General features: G+C 50.1%; 6 protein-coding genes across 6 annotated transcripts; all 6 read right to left on the bottom strand.

Moving 5' to 3' along the window:
• Positions 1-505: 505 nt before the first annotated feature.
• On the bottom strand, positions 506-2162 carry N7518_002214 (Glycylpeptide N-tetradecanoyltransferase; the record flags this gene model as incomplete). The annotated part of the gene is made up of 3 exons (XM_057183142.1): positions 506-703; positions 782-1565; positions 1657-2162. The coding sequence occupies 3 exons, from the start codon at positions 2160-2162 to the stop codon at positions 506-508; spliced, it is 1488 nt and encodes a 495-aa protein (XP_057044592.1).
• Positions 2163-3282: 1120 nt separating this feature from the next.
• Positions 3283-4380, bottom strand: N7518_002213 (uncharacterized protein; the record flags this gene model as incomplete). The annotated part of the gene is made up of 3 exons (XM_057183141.1): positions 3283-3495; positions 3559-3827; positions 3894-4380. 3 exons carry the CDS (start codon positions 4378-4380, stop codon positions 3283-3285), a joined length of 969 nt encoding a protein of 322 aa, XP_057044591.1.
• A 1724-nt stretch (positions 4381-6104) lies between these two features.
• Positions 6105-6582, bottom strand: N7518_002212 (uncharacterized protein; the record flags this gene model as incomplete). Its single annotated transcript, XM_057183140.1, has 2 exons — positions 6105-6268; positions 6327-6582. The coding sequence occupies 2 exons, from the start codon at positions 6580-6582 to the stop codon at positions 6105-6107; spliced, it is 420 nt and encodes a 139-aa protein (XP_057044590.1).
• Positions 6583-7175: 593 nt separating this feature from the next.
• On the bottom strand, positions 7176-8309 carry N7518_002211 (alpha/beta hydrolase; the record flags this gene model as incomplete). Its single annotated transcript, XM_057183139.1, has 1 exon — positions 7176-8309. The coding sequence occupies one exon, from the start codon at positions 8307-8309 to the stop codon at positions 7176-7178; it is 1134 nt and encodes a 377-aa protein (XP_057044589.1).
• A 554-nt stretch (positions 8310-8863) lies between these two features.
• On the bottom strand, positions 8864-13631 carry N7518_002210 (sulfite reductase (NADPH) subunit beta; the record flags this gene model as incomplete). The annotated part of the gene is made up of 4 exons (XM_057183138.1): positions 8864-8896; positions 8951-13336; positions 13392-13528; positions 13601-13631. 4 exons carry the CDS (start codon positions 13629-13631, stop codon positions 8864-8866), a joined length of 4587 nt encoding a protein of 1528 aa, XP_057044588.1.
• A 1530-nt stretch (positions 13632-15161) lies between these two features.
• N7518_002209 (inositol phosphorylceramide synthase regulatory subunit KEI1) lies at positions 15162-16257 on the bottom strand (the record flags this gene model as incomplete). Its single annotated transcript, XM_057183137.1, has 2 exons — positions 15162-16154; positions 16216-16257. 2 exons carry the CDS (start codon positions 16255-16257, stop codon positions 15162-15164), a joined length of 1035 nt encoding a protein of 344 aa, XP_057044587.1.
• Positions 16258-17252: the final 995 nt, after the last annotated feature.

Genomic DNA, 17252 nt, shown 5'->3' with positions numbered 1-17252 from the left:
CCGTGGTCACATTGCAGTAAGCCTGAATCGATTCGGACAACGAAGGCTCAGACTCCGATGTGACCACTGCTATCCAGCAAATTAGTGAATTCTTGAAGCAACACTCGACTCAGAAAGAGGGTTTTCTTTTGCTTGGTTTGGAGAAAAGATCGTTGGCATCTTTGCTGGCTCTCAGGTTCAACAGCAGGGTCTTGTGAAGTCTTGAAGGGACTTGCGTTACGTCCTTCAGCGGGTCGTCGACGTGGAAATAGATTACACTCTCCGCCCCGTCTATCCCAGCATTGTCAAGCAGCTCCACCATCAGCCCCCGCTCATACGACCAATATTACATCGAGGACTATGGATGCCCTTCATCAGGCAAAACAAAAAAGAGTAATGGCATCTTCAAATTATATTTAAAACAGACTTGAGTCCATAGACAAGAAAAGCCACCTCATGGTCCGAAAAGAATGCACACGAGATCTTCATCACTCCTAGCCCGCGGTGATCGAGACCGTACGCAGGCTTACAGCATCACAATACCAACGCCTCCCATACTGTTCTCATCCGGGAGATTCTTTTGGTTGACACCGCCGGCAATAGGGGTGGTCCGGTAGTTGTACAGGTAGAAGTGGAGCTGGCTAATACCTGCGCCGAACTTGAGCTGTTCGAGAAAGAGAGGGTTGTCCTGGGTGGTGAGCGCGTTAAAGACGTCGAAGTGGGTCTGACAGACACAGGACTTGATTAGTACCGACAAATAAGGTGAACAGTGGACTCTAGGGGATGAGATAAGTGGGCTTACCCGCTTAGCAAGGATAAGTGCATCGTTCATCAGCATAAGGAGCCGGTCCTTGTAAGCCTTCATGTCGTTGGTGAAGGCTGTTTCGGTGGCGTAGTAGTGCAGGTAAGCAGCGCGTACTTCCTGGTGTTTCGGGTGCTGGATCACAGTAGACGGAAGGCAGTAAAAGGAGAAGAAGTCGGTAATATTATGCGTTTCGACATCCTCCGCAACGTATGACCACACTACCTGCTCCTTCCCGGGGCTCTCTTTGTGTGCTAGCCAGTATGCGACTTCCTCTTTCGTGAACGCCGGGTTTATATCGTAGCGGCGTAGGTAGCGCTCTAGCAGATCATAAACTGCGTCGATATCCTTAGGTTCCATAGGTCGAAGCCGCGGGGTCGACGTACTACTCGGGAGATGGTTCTTGGTAACTTGGCGGGCCTTGGTTGAGCCGTAGGGGAGCGACGAAAAGCCGACCTCGTACAGCTTCAGCCAGTTCAGGGAACGGTGATAGTAGCGGCACGAGCTTACCGGGGTGGGCAGAAGTATACCGGCAGTGTAGATTGCCTGGTAGATTCCATTTAGGTAGCAGCGACGAGTGATCTCCTTGATCAGAACGGGGGCCAACCGCTTGGACCGCAGCTTCTTGTGGACGCAAAGGAAGTTGATCTCTATGACCTTTAGCTTCTGGGCCCGGACGCGGACCTCCGTAGGCACACCACAGATTGACGCGACTAGCTTGCGGGACTTGGTCGCACGCACGCCGATATGCCATTCCTTTTTCCAGCCGGGAGACATCAAAGCCCTATTTATATAAGCATGCGTACTAGCATTTGACCTTCACTTCCTCCTTGATACAGGGACCATAATAGCACCATCAACTCCAGCCAACGTACCAGTGTAGAAATGACTGAGAGTATCTAAAGCGGAACATGGCGTCATCGTCTTCCACATAGTGATAGGTGAGCAGATCCCATAGCTCCTGGAGCTCCGTCTCGTTCGTTAAGTCGAGGGTCGCCCACTCGAAACCCTCGATGAGCGGATCGGGCTTCTTCGATACCTTCTCGGGGTCAATGATCTTGATCGGTCCATCGCTGACCCAGTCAGATCCGTCGAAGCGAGGCACCGGCTGCGTCTGCCAGAACTTGAAGGAAGCCATGTCCTTCAGGTTCTTTCCATCCTGTGTGAGTCCGGTCGATAGATTGGTGATATCTATCTTGTGTAAGGTGGCATTGTCCTTGTCTATTGCGCCTAACGCGTTCTTCAAGGCGGGGCTGGTCTCCAGCAGCGCTTCCGCGATACTTGGGGTGTTCTCCTTGCTAGACAATTTGGTTGCATTTGTGTTGTCGGCTTCAGAGGCCTGCGTCTTGCCCTTGCTATTGAGATCCTCAAGGTTCGACATCGTGGTGGGCGGTTTGTATGGGTGGGAGCAAATAGGAGCGAAAATGATTATATTGAGTGCGGGAGGATTCTAGTGCCACGTTACTCTCAGTTTCCACTTGGGCTGCTATCTATTCTAAGTACTAATTAATAATCACAAGATGTATTTCACTGTGATAAGAGAGTGCTTATGGACTGTTCTGTTACAATCTGACCTCTGCGCATGCTTAATGAATCGGTTGGTGCCGGCAATTCCGATCGCATCACTGAGCTCCTGTGCAATGGCTGTCTGATACCTCGGCAAATCATAGGGAATAGGTGGAAGCTTGGTAAAAGTGGTATAGGTTTTTTTATATCTATACAGTCCAATTCATATGCATGCGGATACATGTTGAAGCCCCCTCTAACATACCGACGCAATAAGTCTTGAAACTACTTTCTACCACAGTTTTATCGAGTACATTAGCTCTTTCAACGTTAAGAGCTCGCCGTCGTCGTACATAGTACTGAGGATTATATTTAAGAAAACGTTTTAGCCAATAGTTGCCAATATAGGGTAGAGGAGTATTCGGGTCGGAATAGTTAGCCTTAAGAATTGAATCGGCAGCAACCACAATTTATCGACGGTTTATTAAAGATCCGACCGCATTAAAGTAATCAATATATTCATATAAAGCTTTCTCTTATACTAGACTAAGCTTCCGACCATTAGGTAGTCGTTAAAATAACGATTTTCCACCTTTCTACCGGCAACGAAGGGTAGTTTCAGCTACCGCGAATTCTCGCGCAGTTTTCGTAACATTCGGTTTAGATTGCTCAGAGAGAGAATCCAGAGCTTGAAGAATCTTAACCTCTAAAAATTTTTTAGATTTAGGCATTTTTGGTGGTATGGTTGGTGATCAAGGTAAAAGTGCAAAAATTGAAAAAAAACCGCCTACTAGGTAGGCCCTACCACATGGGTGGCAGACCCTCGCTTGCGAGGGTCCGTATTTTTGGTAAAAAAATTTCAAGGGGCCGGTTAGTATGTATAGGGCTTCCCATGTTCCTTCTTGAAGCAACATGAAGCCTTAGATAATTGCGAGGATGATAATAAGCTTCCGCTAGAAATGGTTGATTGGATTATTGTACAATATAACTCTTCGCTATTCGGCCTCATTACCTGCTCGGCTTTCTCTTTGCCTCCGGCGATTTTCCTTCATAGCCCAACCAGTCATGTCGGGGCGGGTAGGATCAATCCTGGGGGCACTCATTTTATCGAGGTAGCCTTCCGACTCGATCTTTGATTCCAGGGACGGGAGATGTTCGGTGTCCTTGTGAATCATATAGCGTTCATATGTGTACCAAGAATCCTCGGCCTGAGATCGGTAAGAGTCAGTATGGAACAAGAATGAGAAAGGTCCATCAAAGAGAGAACTTACCTCGGCGTCAACCCAGCTGTATGTTTTCCATTTTTCATCTTGCATTTGCTTAAGAAGGTCTAGGTTGCCGGCGTTTGCAGCCCCTTCACCATCTTCAGCGGCCTTGACCTTAATATCAATTGCACGTGCTTCGCTCTCGGTAGGACGGTCATCGTCATCCTTTTTAGCACGTGAGCCTTTCCCTTTTGGCATCTCATCTAAAGCATCCAGGTGGTGAAGTTGAGGGTGGAATTGAACAACCGATGTGACGGGGGAGAGATGCAAGTTTTCTATGAACGGATGTTAGAATCAAATGTTGCCACCGGAGAAGAAAGTGATCGGTAGGACCAACGTACTATCTGTGAATGTGGCCAACATGTAGACTGGATCGCCTTCTTCAGAAGGCTTTATCCGACCTCCAAGTGACTGCACTCGCAGCAATGATGCAGAATCCACGGCCCTCTTATTATCCAATATCTCCACATCCCCATTCGCTTCCATCTTGACTCTTCCCCCTGCAGCTGCAGTCCCGCTACCAGCGGTAAAGCCGCCTGCCATACCGTAAGCACCCCCGTCGCGCGCGGAACGGCTCTTCTTTACCGCATCCCCATAGCGCATTCCCTTGTTGACGTCGTAGTTTTCTCGGGTACTAATGGGGACTTCAACTTCAATAAGACCTGTGCGCGGCTTAAGTCGAAGTTGGATCGGTCGTTGATTTTCTTGGTCATTGTAGGGACGGTCGTGTTCCCGATCAACGTATTGGAAGACATAGCGAGAAACATCGGAGTCGGTGAGGAGGACGTCGTAGGAAGCGACGACAGGATCGTCATCGGAGAAATTCATGGCGATACGGTTACTAAATATCTTAGATGAACAATGGACGAGAAAAACGGGGGAACTCGCAACAATTGCAAAATGAACGACTTGGACTGATAACTTTTTTTATCGAAATTCCTCAGCGGGGATGTGGCAGAAAATACAGCTAGTTATCGGTTCAGGATTATGTACTCACCGCTCTTGTGTGGGGGAAACGGAGCCCTTGTTTATTCTTTTTTCTTCCTGGGGACCCCCGAGTTGTGCTGAGAGAGCCACCATGCTATCACCCCTCTCATCATAAAGCACTCTCTGACGTCGAGGCTCTTCTAGCCTCCGTCATCATCGAACACGCCAATTCTACTTCGATGCCTTCCTAGCGTGAGAGACGCACCCCTGCTCAAATCTTCCTATTTTCCGTCGATTGTTGTCAATCTATTCGTCCATCCTTACACCAACCCGCTACCATGACTTGAGGGCATCTGACACGCTCGTGCCAAGACACGCACCGTTCCTTTTAACTAAGGCAACGAACCATACGGAAGTCGACAAAGAAATGCCCCCGCATGGGGTAGTCGCAATGAACGAGGGACGTCAGGGCCGACCAGGCGTATTCGTCCCACCGTGACCCAGCCGGTCACTTGAAAGCGGTTCCCTCGCATAGGGCAACCAACAATACGGAAGTCGACAAAGATATGCCCCCGGATGGGGTAGTCGCAATGAACGAGGGACGTCAGGGCCGACCAGGCGTATTCGTCCCACCGTGACCCAGTCGGTCACTCGAAATCGGTCGCAATGACCAACCAACTAGGCAAGGGCTTCGCGCCTCTATACCTAAGAAGCAGGCACCGGCATCATTCGATGTCGGTTGCAATCTCACCCATGTGAGAATGATGTGGCCCACGCGGTCCGATGTGCCTTACATCATGGCGCGGTTCAGGATGCTCGGGTTGGATGAATTGGTGCGATGTCAACTGACGGAGGTGGTTTGGTTTGAACAGGATCTAAATACAATTAGCTAGACCGTGGACTACTCTCAGATCTCTTTGGGATTTGCACGTCAATAATAGAGTTGTTTGGCTAAATATTCGACCCACGTAGGCTTGTTTAGATCTGGTTTGGTGAGACATAGATCCATCGCTCAAGGTCTCGTAGCTTTATAAATACCCTCAATCCTAGCGGTTTGGTTTTCTAATTGTCGCTTGACCGATCTCAACAGCCATCATGTTAGTACGTATTCTCATCGCAGCGTGTTGTCATCTCTCGCTGGGTCCTCGCCGCCAACAATCTCGCCAGAAACTGCAGTATGTGACGTTCGTGCAGGGCTTGCACCTTACCGGGAGATAGCTCAGGATCCCTCGGTCATGTTTCTTTCCACTTGTTATGGTCTCTTCCACTTTGCGCAGTAGTTGACCGACACCCGTTGACATGTTAGCATGCTATAGGGCTAACATGTTCTGTTGTCGATAATAATTTAGTCTGTACGGAGTACGTGCTTTTCTCCACTCAGTTTGTGCTGAGTGGATTGTTATTCCTTAGGTAAAGAAATATTATTCGTAAAGGATCGAACTTATCTTCGATCCAGTCTCATGAATAGATCATTACATCACGTTGAGACGACAAGCACCAGACTAGGAGTCTTATCTTCGAGTTCCACAAGACAATTGCAGTCCCACGGAGAATTGTTAGCTAGCCAGAGAACAGGGGGTATTCATCTGACAGCCTAATTCTCCAGCAGCTGTATATGTTCCTCTTTAGACCACACCGAGGGTAATGGCAGCATGGCAGGCCAGAATGAAACACATCCAGCCATCTATATATCGTGAGCCTAGCACATAGCAAGAGATATAATGTCTCAACATACCGGAGCGGGTTTCCTTGGTGTTCTCCATCTTCATCTTATCCTCGGAAGATGCAGCTTGCGGGTGGCTGCATGACCAGCTCAAATCAGCGATCCACAATCCAAATTAGGCTACTCTTCACATACCTGTCCCTTCCCCAGAAGCAAACGTGGGCGACGATACCCACAACAATAAGCGCAATAAGAACGCTGGCAGTGAAGACGGGCAAGAGGGGCCAACCCTGGAGCCCGTGGGAATTCTCAAGCTTGCTGTAGCTAGTGTACGTGTCAGTTATAATTATTTTAGTGAACGGGCCGTGGCCTGTCCAGTCTATGTCGTACTGGTTCTCAAAGCGCGCGGGCTCGCCAGTCATTCCTGGGATGGGTGCCATTTTCAGCTGCCACGGTGGGTATACCACTGCCCGGTGACGATAAAGCTGTACGCGTTTGCGGGGTATCTAGGTCTTTCCTAGTGTTTTCAACGCGTTAACGCGTCGAAAAAGGCGATGGAAATCGATAATCGATATCCCAACGAACTTGTATGAGATCAACGCGGATCAGCGTTGGGTTGAATACGATAGTATCAAGAATAAGAGCCTCGGTTGCAAGATGCGATGGGTACACAATCTTGAGAGGAAAGAGAAGGAGGGAGGAAAAGAAAATGCGGGGAGGTGAATATCTGAAGGAGCTGGGGACTGCCTGGCGCCTGACAAACAAACCACTGCACTTTGAAAAACAAGTCAAACTTTAGGGAAGGCGGTGTTTCCTGGTTTATTCCACCAAACAAATGACAATAGATGAAGAGAAACAGAGCTGAGATAATAGAAGGCTACTAAAGACCCTTACAATGAACCCAGGTGACTCTATAGAGAATTTCTCTGCACCGCAGTCGTTCTACTAGGTAGATTCAATCGGATAATTCAGCTCAAATAGCAATACATAGGTAGCAATATGGTATACTATGGCATACATAGGAACATCATCGTCACTCAAAAGCCACAGAAGGAACGTGAGTAGCATCCTCCTCTGACATAGACTGCATTCTTGTCAAGAAAGTCCCAGCTTTGGCAGCACACTGATCAGCCTCGTTTCGGAAGTTCAGAATCCAAGCAACCATAAGCACATCGTGCGGCAAATTATCCTGCACGAAATACTCCACTCGACCTTCATTCTGCTGAACTTTACCCAAATGCCTCGCTAACCGATCATGTTCCTGACACATAACCTCCCTGCCACCAGACACAATCAAAACAGGGGAAGGCAGGATAAAGGGATGCCAGAGCGGCGCAAGATACGGCTCGATCTCGCTGGTGATCTCTAGGTTACCAATAAAATGCTTTGCACCCCATTTGGGGAAGGAGGGCGGGATATAGTCCGTTTGAACATTGGGAAGATTATTCCAGAGATCCTTGTTGCGGGCAGCGGGGATATCGCACCAGGGCGAGAAAAGCCACGTGCATGTTGGTGGTGGGAGGGCCTTCTCGTCGTCAAAGTGGCTGATGTAACGCAGAAGTGCGAGGGCTAGGTGGCCACCTGCGCTGTCGCCACTGAGAACTATGCGAGATGCCGGGATGTGCAGGGTGTGGAGTAGATATGAGTAGGCGGAGATGGCGTCTTGGAGTTGGGCTGGGAAACGACCGTTGGGGTTGCAGGCTAGACGGTACTGCAGGCTGAAGACGTGACTTACCGGTGTGCGCTCTAGCAACCTGTTGGCGAGGAACTGGCAAGATGATGTGCGGCCGTCGCCGAGGATGTAAGAGCCGCCGTGAAACTGGAGCACGACGTACTTGTCTTGGGTAGTCGTTGTGTTGTATTGGTAGAGTGATGGGAACCATGTGCCTCCCACGGTGACTGGCTGGATCTCGTTGTCCACTGCAATGGTAGTGTAGAGCTCTGGTGCACCCGGCTCTATTGCGACGAAGCGGTCTCCGTCTAGACCTGGCTTGAGGGAAAGTGGTGGTTTTGTGCGAAATGCCACGAAGATGTATAGAAAGACTTTAATGAAGGTGTTTGCTAGTGCTTGTCGATATGACCAGTCCTGGTCTTGACGGAAGCGAGGGCGCAGATAGAGCAATGGCGCGAACACCACTGATAGAAACGATTTCATATTGATCAGCATATTGAAACTGGAATGGTCGTTAACGAAAGTGATAAGAGGAACGATAGGAGGGACGATAGAAGTAACGATAGAAGTAACGATAGAAAAAACGATAGAAAAAACGATAGAAAGAATGATAGAAGGGATGATCAAGTGAAGTCAACATTGAAACTTTGAAGTCAAAGACGCACTGGGGTGCCCAGGTGATGTCAGCTGTGCATCAGCTTCCCGTGGTTACCAACGCCCCCTGGCCTGTTTCCACGGTTGGGGGTTTCTGCCACCTTTTCAAGGCCTAGAGGGATAGGAAGAGGTGCTAGAGAAATGATATCATTTGAGTATATATGTACGGGCAGACTTGAGCTGTCATTGAAATGCACATGAAAGGGAATAAAAGAGAAAAAAAGACGAAATCTAACATTTTTGCATGGAATCATACAATCGCCAAGACATCAATGCATTGCGACGTGAGATACAGACGTGAAAATATCCAAGTAGAAGGGGGAGAAAGCAAATTTTAGATCCCATGAGAGTCATAAAAAACCGGAGATTAGATGTGTAACTGCTGTGTTCAGCAGTTACTCTTCTTCTTCTTCCTCATCTTCGGCAACCTGTAGGAGATTATTAGAATCAATAGTGTGGATATCATAGAAGGAATCACTTACGCCATCGTGGAAGTTCTGTCCGTCAGTGGTGGCCTTGATGATACCAGCGCGGATACACCAATCACCGAAACGCTCGGGGGTCTCGCCGTCGGTGTCGCGCTCAAGAGAGTATCGCCTGAGGAGGCCCTTCATAATGTCAAGGATCTCATCCTCCTTGATGGAAGAGCGGTAGCGCTTGTTCAAGCGCTGGCCGTGGTAGCCACCGCCCAGGTACATGTTGTATGCACCGAAGGCCTTTCCGACAAAGGCAACCTCGGCGAGCCAGGGACGAGCACAACCGTTGGGGCAACCAGTCATACGCATGACGATGCTGTCACGAGCAAGACCGCACTCCTCCAGGGTGGACTCGAGCTTGGTGATCAGAACGGGGAGATAGCGTTCAGACTCTGCCATGGCCAGACCGCAGGTAGGGAAGGCAACACAAGCAGAGGAAGACAGGCGCAAGCCAGTGAAAGCAGTGTTGTCAAGCTTGTACTTTGCCATGTGCTCCTTGACGGCGGGGAGGTCTTCGTCGGTGATGCGAGAGATAATTAGATGCTGGTTACCGGTGAGACGGAACTCGCCCTTGCCCATCGCAGCAAGTTCACGGAGACCAGTACGCATCTTGAAATCGGCAGTATCCTCGATACGACCGTTCTCAATGAAACACGTGAAGTGGTTGAGACCAGTATCGTCCTTAATCCAGCCGAAAGTGTCGACATTGGACTTGAACTCGAAGGGGCGGGGTTCGCCGAACTTGAGCCCGTCGGGAAGAAGCGCCTCGACCTCGCTTCGGAAAACGTCAACACCCATATCGTCGATGGTGTACTTCATACGGGCATGCTTGCGGTTCTTGCGGTCACCGTTGTCACGCTGCACGAGCATGATCTTCTCGCAGGCAAGGTGGATCTTGTCGGCGGGAATGTATCCGAACATGCGACCGGTCTGGGGGTAGGTCTTGGTGTTGTTGTGGGTGGTTCCCATACCACCACCAGCCAGAAGGTTGAAGCCTTCGAGGTGGCCATCGGCTCCCTTGATGGCAATCAACCCAATGTCGTGGGCGTAGACATCAGTGTCGTTGTGAGGAGGAATGGCAATAGTGATCTTGAACTTGCGGGGAAGGTAGGTAGGACCGTAAAGGGGTTCGTGGTCAACGACAGCATCTCCAGCAACCTGAACCTTCTTGTCATTGTCATCCTTCAGCCAAATCTCGTGGTAGGCAGAGGTTGAGGGGAGCAGGTGTTGACTGATCTTGGCAGAAATTGCCCAGGTCTCTCGGTGGAAGTCAGACAACTCAGGGAGAGAACTGCACATAACGTTACGGTTCACATCACCGCAGGCAGCGAGTGTGTCCATCATGGAGTTGTTGATGGCACGCATGGCGCCACGAAGGTTGCGCTTGATCACACCGTGGAACTGGAAGGTCTGTCTGGTAGTGAGCTTCATGGTCTCGTTACCGTGTGAGCTACTGATGGCATCCATCTGCAGCCACTGCTTGGGGGTGGCAACACCACCAGGGAGACGGCAGCGAATCATGAAGCTGTACGCAGGCTCAAGACCTTGAGCCTTGCGTTCATCACGGAGATCACGGTCATCTTGCATGTATGTACCGTGGAACTTGGTCAGCTGCTGGTCACTAGCGGGGATGGAGCCAGTGCTCTCATCAAGAAGAGCCTCAGCGATAGTGCCGCGAAGGAAGTTAGAGCCGACCTTAATATCCTCGTTGGTGATCGGAGCAGGCTCCTCAGGAAGACCTTCCACCTTATCGACACCCAGAGACTTCCACAGGCGGGGCTCCCATTCGGAGTACCCGGTCTGGTAGGCATCTGGATCCTGGTCATCACCGAGGCCAATGTCAGTGAGCTTGCGACCACCTAGGAAGGCGACGCGATCATCAAGATCCTTGCCAGGCTTGTTGTAGTAGATCTTGTCCTCCTTGCGCGGCCAGTAGTGGCTGTCACCAAGACCGAAAACGGAATAGTTGATGGTGGACAGGTCGAGATCACCGGTGTTCTTGACATGCTCCCAGAGACTACGACCGTTCACAGGGAATTCACCCTGGCCTGCAGTACTGGTGATGAAAACAACGTTCTCCTCAGTGGGCAAGTCCTCGACAGGGAACTCATCCATAGCGAAGACCATGGTCTTCAGGCCGCGGGCGCGACCACGGTTGCCGAGACGCTTAGCAATGTTCTGAGCATTACCGCCGTCAGATGCGAAGAGAATGGTGAGAGGAGCACCGAACAGACCATCCAAGAGCTTCTCGTAGGAGTCCTTGGCGTTTCTCTTCTGCATAGCACGAACCTCAGTGCCATAGGACTCAGAGAGCACAGGAGCGTACTTAGGTTGGCGGTTCATGAGCTGGGTAAGCTGGTTGTCCCGGCGGAGGAACTGCTCAAGATCACGCTTGATGCGCTCGGAGTCAAGGGAGAACTTTGGCTCTCCCTTCTCCTCGTTGTCGGGGTTCCAGCGATACAGGGGCCAGTAGCCAAGATCGATGGCTTTCTTGGTCTCCTGCAGCACTGTGAGTGCCGAGTCGTTCTCCTGGTTGTAAGGCAGGTAGGCAACAACAACCGAGGGCCCCTTGAACTGCTGGGCCTCGGACATAGCCTGAAGAACCTGGGTGTATGAGCTGTAAACAGCGACCGAGGCGACGTAGGCGTTGCCTCTGTTCATGGCATAGAGACCAATATCCTTCTTACGGCGAGTGGCGTCAGACGCAGCGCGCTCAGAGAAGGGTTGAGAGTCGATGATGAGCATGTTCACGTTCGCGCCAGATGCGAGAACGTGATGAACACCGGAGTTACCCAAATCGTAAGCCCAGGCATCGGAGCCGATCAGCCAGTCAGACTCTTCGTAGAAGAGACTCTTAGACTGGAGGAGTTGGCGGGAAATCGCGGAGCCATCGTTGGAGAGGCGACTAATTACATCAGGAGCAAGCTTGTTGGCCTTGGCGGCTTCCTTCACATTCAGAGCCCAGCGAGACAACCAAGTTTTGGGAACGTCGGTAGCAAAAGCGGTGGACTTGGTAGCTTCCTCAACCTCCCGGATGAAGCGTTGGCGACGGTCCTGGCGAGCTAGCAATGAACCAAATCCAAACTCGGGGCTCGCGGCAATAGTGCTTGAAACACCGGCATTGTTGGATCCAAGCTGGTTGGCAATGTGGAGACGCTCTCCAAAGAGCTGACTCAAGATCTTCAAGTAAGCATTCTCAATGCGAGGCTGCTCGAGAGCAGGTTGAATAGCAGGAACCTGAGAGCTTCCGATGTCAAGATTCTGGATAGGGGAATCGGAGTTTAGGTTCTGCAAGACACCGCGAAGGGCCTGAACAGCAGTGGAGGGCTCAATATGCCCGAGACGGTACCCGACAATTTTAGGAGCCTGAGCGCGAGCGCCAGAGGGTGTCAGGCTGGACAATAGATCCATGAAAGAAGGACCCCATCGGGTGGTCTTGCGAACCTGCTCGAGAACAGCGATCTTCTCAATGGAGCTAGGGATAGAGTTGGAAATCTGTCCACCAACCCAGGGGCGGTACAGGCGGGCAGTGACCAGACCAATGTTCTCCAACTCCGGGTTGGCACCGGCGCTGGCGAGAGCATCCACGAAGACTCCGGTGGAGCCGAAGACGAAGATAGCAGACTTGGCATCAGCAGCACCGGTGTACTCAATGGCATTGTATCTGCGGCCCACCTCTTCGAATAGAGTGTTCCAAATCTGAGCTGTCCACTCGAAGATATCGGCCGCGCTAACAGGCCGAGCGATGGCGCTGTCCACAGTAGTCGCGGTCGAGCTCGGGGCTTCACTGCCAGCACTGCTGTCTCTCCGTGAGGAGCCAACCGATGAGTTGTCAACGCTAGCGTTGAAGGGGGTTTGAGGTTGAGAGGGCACGGTCAAGTTCGTTGGCTCAGGTAGACCAGCGGGTGAAGTACCTACGGTCTCTTCAGTGACAGTGGCCACACGACCAGAGTCGGCGTAAAGAGTCTGGGTTCCAGCAGAGGTGGCAGAATTTCCACCAACGCTAAGAACCTTCTTCACAACCTCAACGTCCTCCTCGGGAATAGAGGGGTCCTTGGCCGAATTGGAGGGGTCAAAGAAGTGGATAACACCCTTCCCAGACTTGTGGGAGAGCGCGTGGGCTGTAATAGCGATGTCCTGAGCCTCTTGCACGGTCTCTGAGTGGAGGAATGTGAAACCGGACTGGCGGATGGAGCTGATTACGGAGTAATCGGGGAACGGAGAGGGCTCCAGAGCAACGTGGATGACCACGGGGCTGTTGGCGAGACGGTAAAGGTGAGGGACGGCGGTAATCAGGACCGAGGAGCTAGTGACGACGGAGGTAGTCTCGCCATTCTGAAGGGGGGTGAAGGCAGACAGGAGGGGATCTTCATTATAGCGCACAGCTTGAACCTGGAAATAAAATTAGTTGGGTTCCAGTCTGGCAACCCTGACGTTTTCAACTCACCTCGGTGACTTTTGACGTGAGATTGGTCGTCTTGTTAGCCTTGAGAACCTTGAGGGCCTTGGAGAACAATGAGTCAGTCTGCAATGAGGGCTGCACGGATAGAACGGTATCGCTAGTGAGGTAGGCGATTCTTGCCACTATACAATTGCATGAGGATCAGCCATTGCCCTCCCTTTTTCAAGGATGAGAAATAATAGGAAAATACATACCCGCTTCAGCAGCGCTTGAGATAGACACCATATTTGCGACTATTGGCTGTTGAGATCACAGCACAAGTGGGATGATAAAATCGCGATATACCTTATCAGTATGTATGCAGCGATCTCCCACTCGCAGCACAGAACCGAAGAGGATGGTAACAAATGAGAGGAGACAATTAAATATTATGTCTCTCAGCTCTCTTGGAATTCTCTTGCTAGACAAGGAAAAAAAAAAGAGCCAGTGGTTTTCTTTCCCTCGCTCGTTCAATTTCTCCGTCGTCGGGGGTTAGATCAGCAATCTGCTGATTGGTCTTCGATCACGACATCAGTGCAAACACCCAGTGGCAGAAATGCAAACTTTCCTTTTTGGGCCCAGTGCGGGGGATCCCGTGATGCCGTCGAGCACGTCAGCGCCGGGATTTGGCCGGAGGTTCTTGTGCGGTGCCTGGCATCTACGAGAACCACATCGATATTCCATGAAATTTACTTAGATATCGGGATTCTCAAGGGATCTGCTTGATCTATGGCATGATGTGAAGTCCACTAATCCCGAGTTACTTGGCTATTGGCTAACAGAGCATCGATTAAGTATCTTTCTTCATGCTTTTAGCGTACCAATAGCACCACGGCAATTACCTATGCCCAATAAATGCATTTTTATTCGGGATATTCCTGTCCTTTCAGTCTATTCTAGGGCTCGATGGTCCAAAGACCTGAAGGAAATCCCTACTAGAACAAGACTACCGGTCAAATGCCGAAGGTTAAATGTCTGCACCGATCTCGGTCGAGTATTATCATGGCTCTAGCCAATCAGCTTCATTGTAATAATTCGGCCGAGTGCGTCTACAACATATCTTGTAGACGTCTATCAGGAAAAAAGCCGAATCTACAAGACTCATTTAGTATTAGAAGGATTCATAGCCTTCCGAATTATACAGACTCGAATATTGCAGTATTACTGACTACACCCTGTTGAATCGTCATCCAGAAGAAATTATTATTATGTGTGAGGTGTGTGCAAAAGCAATTGTGTACAAATTAACACATGAGACCCTCGCGGGGAAATATGCAGAACCCCCATTTTAGATAAGCAATATACATATCCATGTCCCGACGCCAAAATCGTGCATGTCAGATTGATGACCGCGAGTGGTGCCACCAACGAAGACTCATTTTGAGATCATGAGATTGAAAACGCCTTCCAGACCCAGGGGGACCCAGATATCAATCAGGGACACATGTGGCCTGATCATCGCCATATACCTGGACCCGTTCCAAATTCATATATGCAGTTTGTCGTAAGTATCGAGCAAAAGGGGCTCGGGCTTCATGATGGTGGAGTATCGAATGAAATCAAATGGCCGGTTATCCGATTCAGTGACTTCATCAAATGATGGGACAGACACAAGAGCCAAGATGGATTGTGCCCTTTGACTGGGCACGGTCAAATTCGTTGCATCTAATGCACACAGCCAGGAGGAAGATGGGGGATTGAAGACATGGAGCCGAGTCGAAGCGAGGGCTGTACATTGTTGCGACTAATATTGTTCAATAGCCGCCAAAAGATCATTTATCGGGGTGCGGTCCAATCTTGCATCTTCACATTCATGCCACCTGGTGTACTCTCAGCAATTGGCTGTTGAAGGACAGTAGATCGAACAATAGATGGCGACGGTGCTGGAGGACCCGTTCCGGAACGTCGTCTTCTCTCTCTTTCTAGCGCGCCGGGCAGCTCCGTATTGCCCGAACGGTTGCGGAACTTGTGGTTGATGCCGCTGAGCCAGTTACCGTCTTCCTCTTCACCCAGCCAATAGCTGTGGCCGATACTGATCATTACACGACCCAGCTTGCCTTCCCAGCCTTGGCCGTCGGGACTATAGGGGGAGAAAGGCTCTCGATCGATATCGGCAACGCTGGCGACAGAAACGTTGCGGCTGTGGGTCGGGAGTTGGGTGTGTCGAGGGACCGCAACCCAGAGACGGAGGGCCTGACGTGCGAAAGCGAGCATGACCAGAACAAAGTAGACTCTAATCACCCACAGAAGGCAGATGAAGATGATGCTGGGGAGACTCTCGGGTTGAAGGACGACATTGCTGAAATCTTCGGCGGAACGCGGGGGATGAGCGATGAAGTTATTTCCTTCCTTTGTGTTTTGGATCTCAACATATGCTGCATCGTACTTGGGGCTGGTGAAGCCAGCGGTTTCCGCGATCGTCTCGCCCCCTGGACCCGCGGCGTTGCCACTGTCGTAATGTTGCGATACCACCAAGAACCAAGTTACACCGAAAGCGGCAGTGTATGCAGCGTTAATTAGGCTGTCGAATACATAAAGGTAGGTGAGGGCGAGACATTGCAGAGGCGACTGTTTGCGAATGTGGGGGAACAGAAGTGAGGCGAGTCCAAGGGCAATGAGGGACCAAAGGTACATTGATAGTTGTACGGGGGACAGGTGGTAGCCAGTCAAAAGAGCCAGCAGGCCATAGAGGCCACTGATTTTATTCAAGAGCAGTGAAAGTGTGATCAAGGAAGCACCAGTCTCTAAGCTCATCAGATAGAAAAAGGACTTTGAGATGACGAAATAAGTTAGCTCCGGGGGGCAATGATAAGATTCGATCTCAACTCACCTCTGGCCGCGGAATGCGGAGAAAACGGGAAGCGAACCCCATGAGTGTGTGTGTTAGGGCCTCTGGCCAAGAATGTGCGTTATCGAGATGGAAATAGCGATGGAAATGTGGTTGAGTATATATACGGGCAAAGCAAGGGAAGAGGAAAAAAGGCTGGGTGTATGGCAACGCAGATGGCCCAGGGGCGCCATTTCCCGGGCGATCCGCCCGCAGATCAATTGCCCGATTTCTTCTCGGACGCGTTACATTTTCACCGTGCGGTGATTTAATGAACTGATTCTTGGCTTGTACTATTCGGTCATCTTGGATTTATCCATTTGGTCTACTTAATAGACGTCTATGTGGCCTTGGAGGTAGTGAAGACTACATTTTCATGCATAGGTGGCTTGCCCCCTTACTTTACTCATCATTTTATGCATTTATGCATTATGAAATATTGATGCCTGAACCCACTGTTACTGCCTTACTCCCAAGGCATACATATTCCTAATTAGGTAGTCGGTTATAGTCCTGCGATTTGAACTGTTTATACAAATATGGATTGATACTTCCTACAGGGATGCTATAGTCTGACTAGATAATTCGTTACACAATACATCGCCTTTTCGTTGTGTACTTTTAAACCGGCTTCTTGTTTATATACCTCGGGAGATAGCTCACTCTTGGAAGACGGGAAGATATATACAACTATGGTCTGACATCTCTAAGTCTGAAATCGAGGCAAAAACTCACGTGCTTGCCAAATATGGCGGGATCACAGATACGACCAAGGTCGACTCTTTAATCAAGAGAGCGTGGAATTTGGAGCATGAGACAGATGTTAAGGGGTTTGTCTTTTAACTAGTTAAGACTTGCCTCTTAGCGTCATCGGTTGAATAAAAATGCCCTGGACATATTGGATATATATAATAGTGTGGAGTTCATGTTTCATTGGCGCCGGCTATGCGGTGCGTTACCCAGAAGGGAAATGCCATATTATACAGCTTCGTCAATTAAAGCATATCAAACATATCAGACATGTTAGCCCATGCTACCAG

The sequence above is a fragment of the Penicillium psychrosexuale genome, assembly GCF_028828465.1.
Source record: "Penicillium psychrosexuale strain IBT 29551 chromosome Unknown utg000002l, whole genome shotgun sequence".
NCBI lineage: Eukaryota > Fungi > Ascomycota > Eurotiomycetes > Eurotiales > Aspergillaceae > Penicillium > Penicillium psychrosexuale.
This window is presented reverse-complemented; position numbering and strand designations above follow the sequence as displayed.